Source organism: Lethenteron reissneri, chromosome 36 (assembly GCF_015708825.2).
Source record: "Lethenteron reissneri isolate LAM-NWPU_2019-01 chromosome 36, ASM1570882v1, whole genome shotgun sequence".
Classification (NCBI taxonomy): domain Eukaryota; kingdom Metazoa; phylum Chordata; class Hyperoartia; order Petromyzontiformes; family Petromyzontidae; genus Lethenteron; species Lethenteron reissneri.
This window is the reverse complement of record NC_083814.1, coordinates 7,798,783-7,811,574: the sequence shown is the minus strand read 5'-3', so window position 1 is coordinate 7,811,574 and position 12,792 is coordinate 7,798,783. Positions and strand designations below refer to the sequence as shown.

General features: G+C 45.6%; 1 protein-coding gene across 4 annotated transcripts in view; it reads right to left on the bottom strand.

The window, feature by feature from the left end:
- The window catches only part of LOC133351079 (ephrin type-B receptor 1-B-like), a 178,044-nt gene that overhangs the window by 115,584 nt on the left and 49,668 nt on the right, over positions 1-12,792 (bottom strand). For all 4 annotated transcript variants that reach the window (XM_061566002.1, XM_061566004.1, XM_061566003.1 and 1 more), the window contains exons 2-3: positions 9,848-9,912; positions 3,528-4,215 (exon numbers count right to left, since the gene is read on the bottom strand). In XM_061566002.1, coding sequence (XP_061421986.1) covers positions 3,528-4,215; positions 9,848-9,912 — 753 coding nt within the window. The remainder of the gene's footprint in view (positions 1-3,527; positions 4,216-9,847; positions 9,913-12,792) is intronic.

The following is a 12,792-nucleotide window of genomic DNA, read 5'->3' as shown; positions in this document are numbered from 1 at the left end:
CGCTGTATCGGCGTACAATGAACAGAAGGATTGGGTGCAACACCAGAGCATTGGTTGCCAGCGCCACAACTATAACTCCCAGCGTGCGGAAATTAATTGTGCTGGCCTCGAATCCCAAGATACTTATGGTTTTTGTTTTGAATTTATTTTCTACTCCACAAAGAACCATTAACTTCTGGATGACCAGCATGTTTCTGATTATGTATTCGTCATTGTTTATATATATATATAATATAACTTGTGTTGAATGCCATTAGGGCCCGGACACATTAAAATATTCGAGAAATTCTGAAACGTTTGCCCTTGCATGGAATAAGCCATGAAATTATATCATATGATATTAGCATGGTGATGTATGACTCATTTAGTCATCTATAAACAAAAATGGAATTTGATGAAATAATAATGGTCATTGTGAAGAGAGAATTGAACATTTTAAAAAGTGGAAAAGAAATCAGACATAATGGACACATTGTTACGCGTGTCATATGCATAATTGTTGTCTCGCACATGTTTTTTTCTCACAATGAGTTTAAAAAATTCTCAATCCACATCGTTTTCCAACCACTGACCCAAGTCCACAATTATCAATTGAGTTAATTAGTTAAGCAGCCTATTACTGGTCTAATACGAGAGCCGTGCCATCATCGTTATTAACCCATTGACACTGATTGAACACATTGGAACAGATCCATCCAATGCATATTTTGCCACACAAATGACTGCTGTCAAAGATCTGGTACTTGTCAATAAGTTTAACACAAGTTTGCATAAGTTGGTATTGACACCTGTTCTGTATATCACAGAGTCTTTTCTTAGTTGTTTTCCATTTACATTTCTTAACTGACATGTTCCATGAATCTAATGGACCAAGTTTGATTTCCTGCCATCCACCCACAGCTAACATCAGTCCCGAATGATGTCTGTAGAGATCCAAGACAATACCCCACCATTTTCCTCCACACTGACAAGCATGGTGAAGTATGGTGCGGTATGGTGAACCAAACCTCATGACCAACTAGGTCTTCATCCAGCAGTAGATTGCCAAATGGTTTGTACATTATTATTTTATGTAACTGAACGAAAAACGTAGTGAAATGAATACATCCTGTGGTTAAATATAACCATTAAGGAAAAGCTATGTGACCCTGAGAAGAGATACAATGTCTATAGAGAAGAGACTGCACATTGTTGTTCATCTGTCATGCCATGAATGTCAACTCTGAATATCAGATATACATTGTGTGTCCTGTACATTTTGTTTAGTTTTCAAAGTCTCTTAGCCCAACGACGTTTTTGCTGAGCAAACTTAATGCGCGTGACTTTTATGAACAACACAAAAGTCTGTGGAATTGGTTGTCTAAGCAAGATACACAGAATATTGCATGGGTACCACCTTATATTACAGCACAAATCGTGCGTCACGGGCAATAATTAACATTGGGTCTGCGATGAAAATGAGTAAACAGAGAGTTAAGCACAGTGGGGGGCTTTTGGAATGCTGAACTTTAAAACGAACAGAAACATACAAATGTACCCAAAGATAAACGAAACAATTCACTCAGTACATACAGCCAACAGTTATATATAGATCAGAAACACGGAAACTGACAACAACAATGGGACAAGAGCAGAGATGTGTAGAAAGGAACAAGGACAGATGCATGTTCAGACAGGAAGAGAGCACATGGATCAGGGAACAAGTAGAAATCAGACATCATATTGACTGCTGTGAAAAGCGAGGGAACTTGGGCAGGACACATTGCTATAAGGAATTACCGTTGATGGATGGGACTGGTGAGAGAGAATGCATCCAAGAGGATGCACAGAGATCAGCGCACGTGAAGGATTGAAATGGGCTGTGGCATCGCATCAGCACGAGCGAAGGTGGCAGCATGTGGACACCAGCATGGGGACACATTTATCTAGCAGTGGATAATCGATGGCTAGTGATGATTATGACATTTGTTTAAATTAAATACATAAACGTCCAATACATTGGGGGGAGAGGGGGGAAGGAATCTGCGTTTCAAATGTGCAAATGTTATCAGCAAACATTCGTTTCTGCAAGTGGCTCCCGGCAAGATTTATTGGTTTCCCCATGTCCCAGAAGGTACTCCCATAGCACCCACAGTTTTGGCAGAAAAGTGAGAAAAAATCCCAGCATAACAGCTTCCACGTGTGTTTTCTGTCAGCGTGCATGCATCGCAAGGCCCAACTGTGCATTTCGCACTTCTTAAAAACCCAAACTGCGTCCAAAGCTCTACCTGTGTTTTGCCGAAATAAGTGCGAGGGTGCAATTTTGGTCTCCTTTGGCAAGTAAAATAAGAAAGCACTGCTGTGTAGGTGTTTGCGGTTGTGCCGGGTGGCTCTCAGATGTTGCGTTCACAGTTTGTACGCCGTGTTGTTCGGCGCGACCTTTGATGTTTCGCTCCGCGTTGCAGGACCTTCTTCAGGCATCTTCCGGCTAACATTTCCTGAGGACGCTCTAAGCACGGTAGACGTTTCGTGCTGAATGAAATACGGTACCAACCCAAAAAACACTTCGGCGAGCAAAACGGAAAGCGCTCCATTTCTTCCACGCCGGTGCAGCTCGGAAAAAGAAATCCCCGCTCTTGTAGATGCGTGTGGTTGTGTATTGGTTGGCTTGGGATGGTAGACCGTGTCTCCTATAAGTAGAACTGCTGTTTTATTGGCCAGGCCTACTCAGAAAGATTTTTTTGGACTTTGAAAGGTCCCAAGAAAATGAATCTATTTCGGTCACGTGAAGTTTATCCACGCGAGGCGGCTCTTTGTGGCCAATAACTACAGAATTTAATGCAACAGAGCTTCGTGCAAAACTCCAAGGAATGCATACCGAACAACAGCTGTAACTGGCTGCGCTATTGTTATGACATGCTATTACGTGAATGTAATAAAAAACACATAGTGTAATGTCTGATGACGAACATATTAATCAGATCCCCTATTCCATTGCGTAACCATTTGGCGGTGATGTGGCTGACTGGGACAGTGCGTTTTGCTGCCTGCAGCAGAGGTCCCTGGTTAAAACCCAGTGGCCACCCTGGTTAATACCGCAGTCATGCGAAGTGTAGTTGTAAGTAACCATTAAACAAGAGAGGTCCCCTACACAGTGGATTTTAAGAGATCCCGTGACGTTATTTGAATAACATTAGGCCATGTCTGCTGGCCAATTAACCACATTATAGAATGATGTGGGTGGGGATGGGGGGGGGGGGGGTGGTGGCGTTGAGAGGAGGGTGACATTGTCAGTCAACGCTCAACGAGCTGCAAGCTGCATTTCTAAACGGTAGGCAGAACGTGTGACGAAACAACCTTATCTTGCCGACCGTGCATTCTGCTCAGGCTCTCGCCCTTTATGCACGTGACAAAGCGTTGTGACGCCCATCGCTTAATTGTATGAATTGTTCAAAAACGGGCAGTGGAGGGGGCGGTGGGGGGGGGAGAGGGGGGTGGGTGGATGGGGGGGGGGGGAGCTGCTAGCAGAGACCGCCGCCGTCGCTCACCTTTGCAAGTCGTGCGCGACTCAGAGGGCTCGTAACCGGAGCGGCAGGTGCAGCTCCCGATGGGCACCATCCAGTCGCCGTCGCCGTTGCAGTAGAGCTTGATGGGCATGTCGTTCTCCTCGGCGTTGGGCACGCACGTGCCCCGCGCGATCACGAGCGACGTGCTCTCGGCCCCCGTGAGCGTCTCGCCGAACACGGCGAAGTTCTGCACGACGCGCTGGCACTTGCGGTAGAAGACCTTGACGGTGATGAGCGACATGCAGCCCCCGTAGTCCTGGAAGGCCAGGTAGAAGCCGCGCCTCGTCAGCGGCCCGAAGCTGCGCACCTCCGTGTTGATCTTCAGCACCTTGCCGCCCATGTCCACCTCGGAGAAGCTCTGGTCGGGCGCGATGGTGTCCACGCGGACGAACGGGCTCTCGGTCCAGTGCGGGCCGCCGCCGTTGCCCTGCGTGTCGCCGTCGGCCTCGTAGTAGTAGAGGTTGAAGGTCTCCTTGCACGAGCCCGGCACGTTGGGGATGCTGCTGCAGTCGCGCACCGAGAACTTAATCTCGACGTATACGCGCTGAGCGCCGCCGCGCTCGATGTAGTCGGTGCGCAGCCAGTTGTTCTGGTTCGGCTCGAACACGTTGCACACTTGGTAGGTGCGGATGGCGTTCATCTTCTCGTCGTAGCCGCTCACCTCTTCCCACTGCTGAAATGGAGGGGGTGGGGGGACGGGGCAGGGCAGCGGGAGAGGGGGGGGGAGTGGTTCGCGGGACGCGGTTAGAGCGATCGGTGAGCGCGACGCGGCAGAGCGCGACTCGGGGTCGCGCGGTGGGGCGGCGGCTGTGCAGGTGGCGTTGTCCAAGACGCCGGACAGACGAGCAGCGCGAGTGCATCGTGGTCCCTGGGACGGTTGAGACGGGTTGCGATTAGCAGGGCGCCGGAGCTGCCGAGGCATCTCTCAGCGCCCAATAAATGCAAATCCGTATGGGGGGAGAGATGCATTGCAGATGTGTGCAATGTGGAAGATGCGTCTGCGTTGTGGGTTAAATGTAGCGGATGCGTAGAAGGCAGTTCGACAGCTGCTGAAAGCACGGGGCGGTTATTTTGCGAGAAATGAAGATGTTCACTTCGGAAAGGTTTCTGTCTATTTTCTTATTTTTTTAACCGTTCTAATACCATTTTATACAACGCATAGCTTCACTCAAGAAAAGCTACACAGCTGTAGCAAACAAAAAAAATCTTCACAACGGACGTAATCTTTTTCAACCATTTATCTTCTTAAAGCTGTTTTTACCTGCGTCAGGCTTTGCGCTGCTGGAGCCAGGCATGGATTACAAGCTCTGGATTTACGTTTTAAAGGCAAAATGAAGACAGGGTCTGATAAAAAATATATATATATACACACGAGTGCCAGGACTAGCAATCCAGCACTGTGTGCTTGGCAGACTGTGCTGTGTGATTTTGCAAAAGACACGCTCGTGAATTCTTGGCAGAAATCGCTTTCGCTTTGGCACAATTATTCCTTTTGTGGGATGCACACTGAGCCACTAAATGTGCAATATGACCATTGCGACCCCTATTTTAAACCAATACTTAGTCATTCTCCAGTGTAATTTTACACACATAAAACTTTCATGAAAAATTCCGCACCTGCATTCAAAGCAGCGTGCAAAAAAGTTCAGTTTATTGGACATGCCTACAATTGCTGTCAAGGAACATCCAGCATAGTCAACCTCAGGGAATATATCACGAAGTTTGTAATGTGAATGAGCATAATCTGATCAAGCATTTGCATGATATAATTTGTGTGCCAAGCCACATTGGGGCCGGGCAGTGAATGCTGAACATAAATCGTAGAAATATGCACTTTGTTTGGAAGTGCAAACTTTCACGTCAATATTTTTTTGCTGTTGAAAACATTAGATATGAATGCCATGGTGAAGCATCAAAGTGAGCCATTCTGCATTCTGTATTGATATTCGAGCCTGTTTCAAGATGTCAGACAACACTGGCTTTGCTTGATTTGGAATGCATTTGAACAGGCTCAATTTGGTAAGATGGCATTACGTAATCCACGCATAGCCATGATGACAATAATAATATATAATGGAAGGTATAATGTCACACGCGGTGACTTTTGTATTCAGCCTGTGGTCAGGATATAAATCGTTTGGTCAAGCATTATGACAAGCTGTCCAAGACATCACAGATGTTTGACCCGCAGTGTACCGGTCGGCACACTGGACTTGCATTCCACATCTCGCCTGTTCTATTCGATCTCCCGGTACGGCAGTTGAGGCAGCAGTGTGGAGCTTCTCAAATCCACCCATCTCTGTCCACCCAGCGGTATGAATGTGTACGCATTCGTCGAGGTAAAGTGTGGCGTACTCCGAACCTCTTCCAAGACACCTGTCTCTGAATGGAAGAGTAGGCCAAATTACTCTGTGGAGGGGCTCTCTAGAGCTCCCTCTAATCGTGGCCACTCTGCTAGCAGCTGGTGCATGCACGTACGTATGTTGAACTTCTTTTGCACCATACATAGCCAACCGTGCATTTCGGAGGTGCGGGGGAATGACAACGGACTGAACACAAAGCTGGTCTCGTTTGTGGTCATTCCTCCACACCTCCGAGCAAGGGTGGACCTTTACCTTAACCAAGAAATCATGATTTAGATGACCAGGATCTACTTAAACTATCGTCACTGTGGGGGTTCGGTAAAATGAGTATATCTCGGTCATCATCAATTGATGGTCAGTCGACAGAATTGGTTTTGAGTAGCGATTTGTCCTCATTAACCACTGTGTTGGAATTACTAATAGAGATGAGCACTGCCCAATGGTTACTTAGTAAACCGGATAAATGGACTTGCCTTCTAAAGGTCGACCACCCTGCAAGTGAAACGTGCACTCTCCGTTTAAATGCCGAGTAGCTGTATCGCCTTCAAAGCGATTGTGCTTTAAGCTTTACATGCAAAACATGTTGCCAGCACACTGCTAGAAGCAGACACATGTTAAATTTAAATATATATTTCGTAGAGTTTGATGGGGGGAGGGGACAAATAAAAATGTATATTTTATGCACGGAACTTTTTATTTGACATTTTGTACCTATTAGCAAAGAACACATGATGGAAACCCAGGTTTCTGCCAGTGACTATCATAAATTAACCACTGGAAATATTAACTTTACTTCAAGTCACTTTAATTAGTTTCAAATTTACGATTTCGTTTGTCCAATTAAGCAAAAACAAGCCCTAAATGCTATCGGCCAAATCTGGAATTTAAGAACGGCATCATATATTAAAGCACGCACGGGGCACGGCCCAAGTCACGTGAATACTACTAAGATAAAAAAAAAATTGTGATGCCTTAAAACTAATGCCTACAGCCCTGTAATTATGGTTACACGTTGCTTGGAAAGTGAAGGATCTAATTAGTTTGTGGAGTGGTAGCATCTGGGTCACCCGTGTTTTGTCAACACGCATCTTGCTTACTCTTGGGAGGCCGCGTGTTCCAATGAGGTGCAAAACACAGCTTTATGTAGACACAGGGGACGGTGGGGTGGCGGCGGGGGAAGTGGTACAAATGGAAAAATTATTATTATTTTGGCTGGTGGGAGTGCAGGTAGGATGAGCAGCTGCACTGAGGTGAGAGTGGCTCGGAGAGTAAAGTGGAGCAGTACAACGAGCGTGAGAGTGTTTCCTTCCCCCCCCCCACCACCTCTCTCAGCTCACACAAACACTCGGAGGACCTCCACGCACAGGGCTTGGACATTTTCATTATGTCGCGACAACCACATTTCCGAGGGAGTCCTATACTTTCCGCTGACCTATCCGCCCTCTCTACCCACGACAACCACCTTCATCTCTCCAAGAGGGGGCAACGATAGGGAGGGAAACGGAACGTGTGAAAGGTCGCGACATTGATTCTGAAAATAAGGTCACGGGCGTGCGACTGGAGGGGCTATTACTTGTAGCTTGTTTCAGCGAGACTTTGCCTTCCACGTATGGAGTGTTTCCCGTGTCGTGGTTCAAGGAACGTCAAAAAAACTCAAAAGCGCCATGGGTCGTGCAGAGTGTCCGACTCAAGACAAAGGCATATTATTGGAAATGTTTTAAAATTACAAGCGAAGCACCGGTCTTGTTAAAGCAAAAACTTACAAGCAGCCAAAAAATCAAAAAGGCATGGTATAATTTAGATCAAAAGCCTATTTAAATAAAGAGCGGTGGTAGAAATTATTTATGTCCTCACATTTTATGAACGGGCATTGTAAGGAACCTTATGTGTCCATCTCTAAGTCAGTCGGCAAGTCACGGCGCTTACTTGAATAATTTCCATCGTACCGATGGGCTCATTCTGACCACTGACCTATTAAAAAATTATGACTGACAATTTTCACCACGGCAATCTATTCATTAATCCCCCCCCCCCCCACTTTGCGCAAGAGCACAGAAGTGTGGTTATCACATCTACGCCTCTATATAAGGAACGAACACGTGGACTTCTCCACAAATCTGGCTGTCGCCTGATAGTTGTAATTACTGGCGAAACGTCGTACTCAGATTCTAAATGTTGTGGCTTGGCTCTCCAACACACCGGTGTGCTGTACTAGTGACGAATTGGCACGTTCTGTTTACGTGACAATCTTTACAAGTTGGCTGTGTCGGATGGAGGTGGGTTTTAAGAACACATCTATATATTTACGCGATCTAACCCAAAAGGCCTCTTATGGAATCTGTTCGGGTTTCTACATTTCTAAATTCTCTTTCCATTCCTCTCATTTTTGGAGAGTTGGCAACAATTTGAGTTACCACGATGGGCGGAAACTGAATGCAGACTTGTGGGAGGGGACTTTAAAACAGTGACATTTCACTGGCGTTTGCTAGCATGCTACCTATTGAGTATGACATGTGCTCACACGCGTGGTTCGACGGTGATGTCAAAAATGTTGCATGCAAATTAAAGGGGAGCAATCGTACCTGGCAATTTATTGCCATTCCATGCAGCACTGCAGCTACAGATTATCCCATAATGGCTGGTTATGCCTTGGCACAGGGTTGGTTTACTTTTAAGAGTAGAGTTATATGTGCACCCTTTCCATAGCCACATGATTAGTGTAGTCACTTTGCCCAGCAAACCTCACGTGGCATTAAACAATGGGAAAATCTTCTCTCTTTTCCAATCAGGAGCGTTATAATCCACTTGTTTTTATTCATCCTTCTTGCACTGCTCTGCTGTGTTTGGAATTGGTGTGTCCTACATATGTAGATGTGCAAAAGGCTGTTACAACAATTAAGTCCTCTTCAATATTTAAAAAGGTGGTTAATTATTAAAAAAATATGATTCCAGTAATTCTGCTGCATAAATAGGGACATTTGGTATCGATTAAATGCTAGAATAAGGGCATTGTAGTAAGCCATGTTCATGTGCTAACAACGGCTGATATGGAATACAGCTTAGCTTGCGTGTGGATTGTATTGTCAATATTTGCAAGAAACTAAAGATAAACTTATATTTAGACACGGTGATCGAAGATCAGATAAGCCAGTTCACTACTCTCAGTTGATTAAGCACTTGAATCATTCCTAAGAGTGCTGAATAATGTGGGAAGGCTTATATTCTTATGAAGTTGAAGGAAACAATGTTTAACATCTTATAATGGCATGAAAACAACATTTCAAACGCAAAAATGCGTCGGTTTTTGTAGTTGGGCTGTAGGGTCCTCACTTAACGCGTGTTCGCGATCGAGCGGTTCTTCCATTAGGGGACACTTCACACAACGCAGAACGCACCCTGTTATAGCGCAGACTCTGAGTGGTCGAAGACGAGCTAGGTTCTTGAACTGCGCGGCTGAGCGGTATGGGAATTCTGGGTACACGCTGGGAATGATGCGGTACGCGGTGGCGTACCCTCATCTCAGTTCTTGGTCCTATCGTCTTACTTTGTGTGGATGTATCTTGCCAAACTTTATGTTTACTTTCCTTGTTACGGGGACATCGTTTTCGCTTAACAGTGTGTTACACTTAACACGACACCTTCCGATTAGCATGGTTCGACTACGTACGGTGCGAAAGAAATTCATCATACATACATCCTCATCAGGAACGCACCTACGACACTAAGCAAGGAATTACTGTTTCACTCTACAATGTGTCTTTGGGTTGCTTGGCACAATGTCGACGTTTTGCTCCACGTGCTTCAGAGCTTCTTTGGGAACTGAAAAGAAGAAGCTCCTGGGACGTGGGGCTAAGCATCGGACATCGTGCCAAATGGCACGCGGCGGAAACAAGAAAGGACAGTGTGTTGAGAACGTTGTGGACAAATCTCGACACTTACCCCGTTCCCCGGCTGAGCCAGCCATCCGAGCTCGGACGTGGCAAACGTGGAGTCCATGAGAATCTCTGCAAAAATAAACACAAAGAGGAAAGCATCGGGTCAATGTTTCTACATCACACAAACACAAAAGACACAGTCTCCCAGTTTACCCTTGAACTGTGAGCAGAGCACTGTTGGGAAGTGCTTATTGAACCCGGCACGACTCACACAGAGGACTGGTACGGCCAGCAACCTGCAAGGCTGCCCTTTGTCTGCCAAGTGAGGACATTCACACGGCGCACGCCGGTTGAGCTGACCTACGGGAGACCCAACACAAGCTGAGATGCCACCTGTGTTGCGATGTTAGCCATGGCTGGCAATCAAACCCAAGTGCACGAGGTCACCAGCACAGTTTACGAACCAAAATTCCCACCGCTCCCCCAAGCACGACAACGACGGGCAGCCCTCGCCACCAAGCGACGGCGATGTTGCCACAGCGCTCCCCCACAAAGTCAAACACATGTGCACATGCAACGCACACGTGTGGGTGTATGGAAATACACTCCAAAAAAGACAGAGATCCCCCGTATAGCCTTAACAGACTGTTGGGGCAAGTGCTATGAGCGAGCACCGATGAAGGTCGGCAAGGCAGACCGGGGGGTGAGTGGCCACCAGCACCACGCACGGCCGATTTTATCTCCCCAAGTGGCGATGTTAAGACACCGCACCAGGTACTCATTTAAGGCTGAGTCGACCTAGGGGAGGCCCACGACCGGTTCAGATAATCGTCACTGGTGTTGGCAGTGAGCGGGAATAGAACTCGGACCGCTCCCGACAACGCCGCATTGTACGCGCACGTTATTCAAATGCACATCTCAAGATACCCGTCCCATTCAATGCACTTCATATGCATTCATGGCTAATAATTATAACATTCGTAGTAACAGTGCGTCGATTAGACAGACGACGCCTATGCAGTGTGTGCAGGAAACACGTCCGAGGGCTTGCAAAAGAAACTACCTCACTTGCAGCCATACGTTTTGTCTGTGTGTTTAATGGGTGGTGCACGTTTCCATGGGAAAATACATGCGGCCGTGTTTTTTCATGCATTTCTTTTTCAAATCCCACCGGGAATGTTGACGTTGGGATGAGAGGAAGCGTTGTCAATAAGCATGGTTGACATAAAGAAAAAAAAAAACCTTGGAATGTATGTTGAGCCGTTAATGAAAGGTTGGTACGAGCTGGAGCACTTAATTAATGTCGGCATAACAGTTCTTTGTCAAGGTGTATGGTCAGTAATAATGGAAAAGTAGGCCAAATTATCTCTTTAGGGGTTCTGTAGAGCTCTATCTGGTGGAGGCATCTTCTGCCGGCAGTGGTATTAAGAATTCGAGTATTTGGTTTCGAGTATTTGGTTGCTATGCATTTCCAACGTGAGAAACCACTCTATTGGGTGATCATTTGTGGCCAGGTCACTTCTGCAAAAGAGCTACGTAGGTCAGTGGGCCTTACCTGGTTAAATAAAACAGGGTTTCGTTTTAGTTTAAGCAATTGCAGGGCTGCACCTTTATCTTAAAAGACAAGTTTTCACCAGAAAAAACACGAATCGTCGTCCCACAAAATCAGACTACATGATTATTCTGTGCATGTATATTACATCCATTTATCGGTCCACTGCTGGATGAATGTTTTCCTGAGTCACATCATTTATAGAAGTGCTATGGCCATACTTTACACGAGGGCCAGTTTGGGTTGATGAAATGGAGGGCTTAGGACCTGTTCAGATATCACTCCTCGGCGGTGTTAGCCATGGTTGGAATCGAACTCGGGTCGTCAGTTTTATAGCACACAAGAGTGTAACCAATCCCACCTTACAAATGTACCTATAACACACGAAGGTATTTCTAAACATGACAGATAAAAAGACAATGTTTCTTTCCCATATCTGTCAGCTTACCTATTTAGTTACTTACGGTCTGCACAACGGCGCTAACGATTGCGTTGAATTCATGAACAACCGCCTTTGACAAAAAAAATGTAAATCCAGTATGGGATATCGCAGCACAGGATGGGTATGTAAGAAATGGCACGCAGAGCAGATCATTGCAAGCTCAAGCACGTTTCACGTCGGTGTTCCCAAGACAACTGAGGTTCGGCTGGCTAGGTAAGAAGTCTGGATTAGTGGCAATTATACGTAGGTGTGGGCCCTATTTACAGGCGAGGTTTCATCATACGTTTCTTTTAATTGTTACTCATGCGGGGAGTTTATCCCATCTCATTTGTGTCTTTTGAATAAACTGGCGCCGGTGATTATATTTTTTCCCACCAAAATGTCAACATTCATAATTAATCTCCGCTAACTACATGTTATATTAGACCAACTTAGAAAAATATATAATGCTCTGAATGTTAATGGTTACACATCTCTGCGAGAATTGCTTCGCCAGAGCAGATTGTAATGAATGATACGGCAAAGGTAGGAAATAGCAGTGGCATTTTGGCTTTCTCGATATTACCAAAATGATTTATGAGGCTTTCATTAGAGTTCATTTATTTGTTTCTGCAAGCTTCGAAACCAATTTTCAGGGTTTAATGTACGGGATGAATGTGCCCCGCATTCACATGCTACTGTCACACGGAAAAGTTTAGACCAAGAAACACTAACCTTGAAACGGCCATGAATGAGGCAACATCTGCATTGAATGCATCGGTATATACATATATACATGTGCAACAGGCATGTCCCTAAAGCAGCTTTGTTTTCAAGTTCCCTTGTGAACACTTTGTTGAAGCTAGCCTTGCCAATTGATTTCACACAATCCTCCTGAAACCACATAGAGACATGAGAGCCAAACTTACAGGCACAATATAATGCAGATTTTGCATGGGTTATGGTAAGCACGTGAGAACTGCAGACAATATTATTTATTTGTTTGTTAAATGTATATACTACAGATTCAAATATA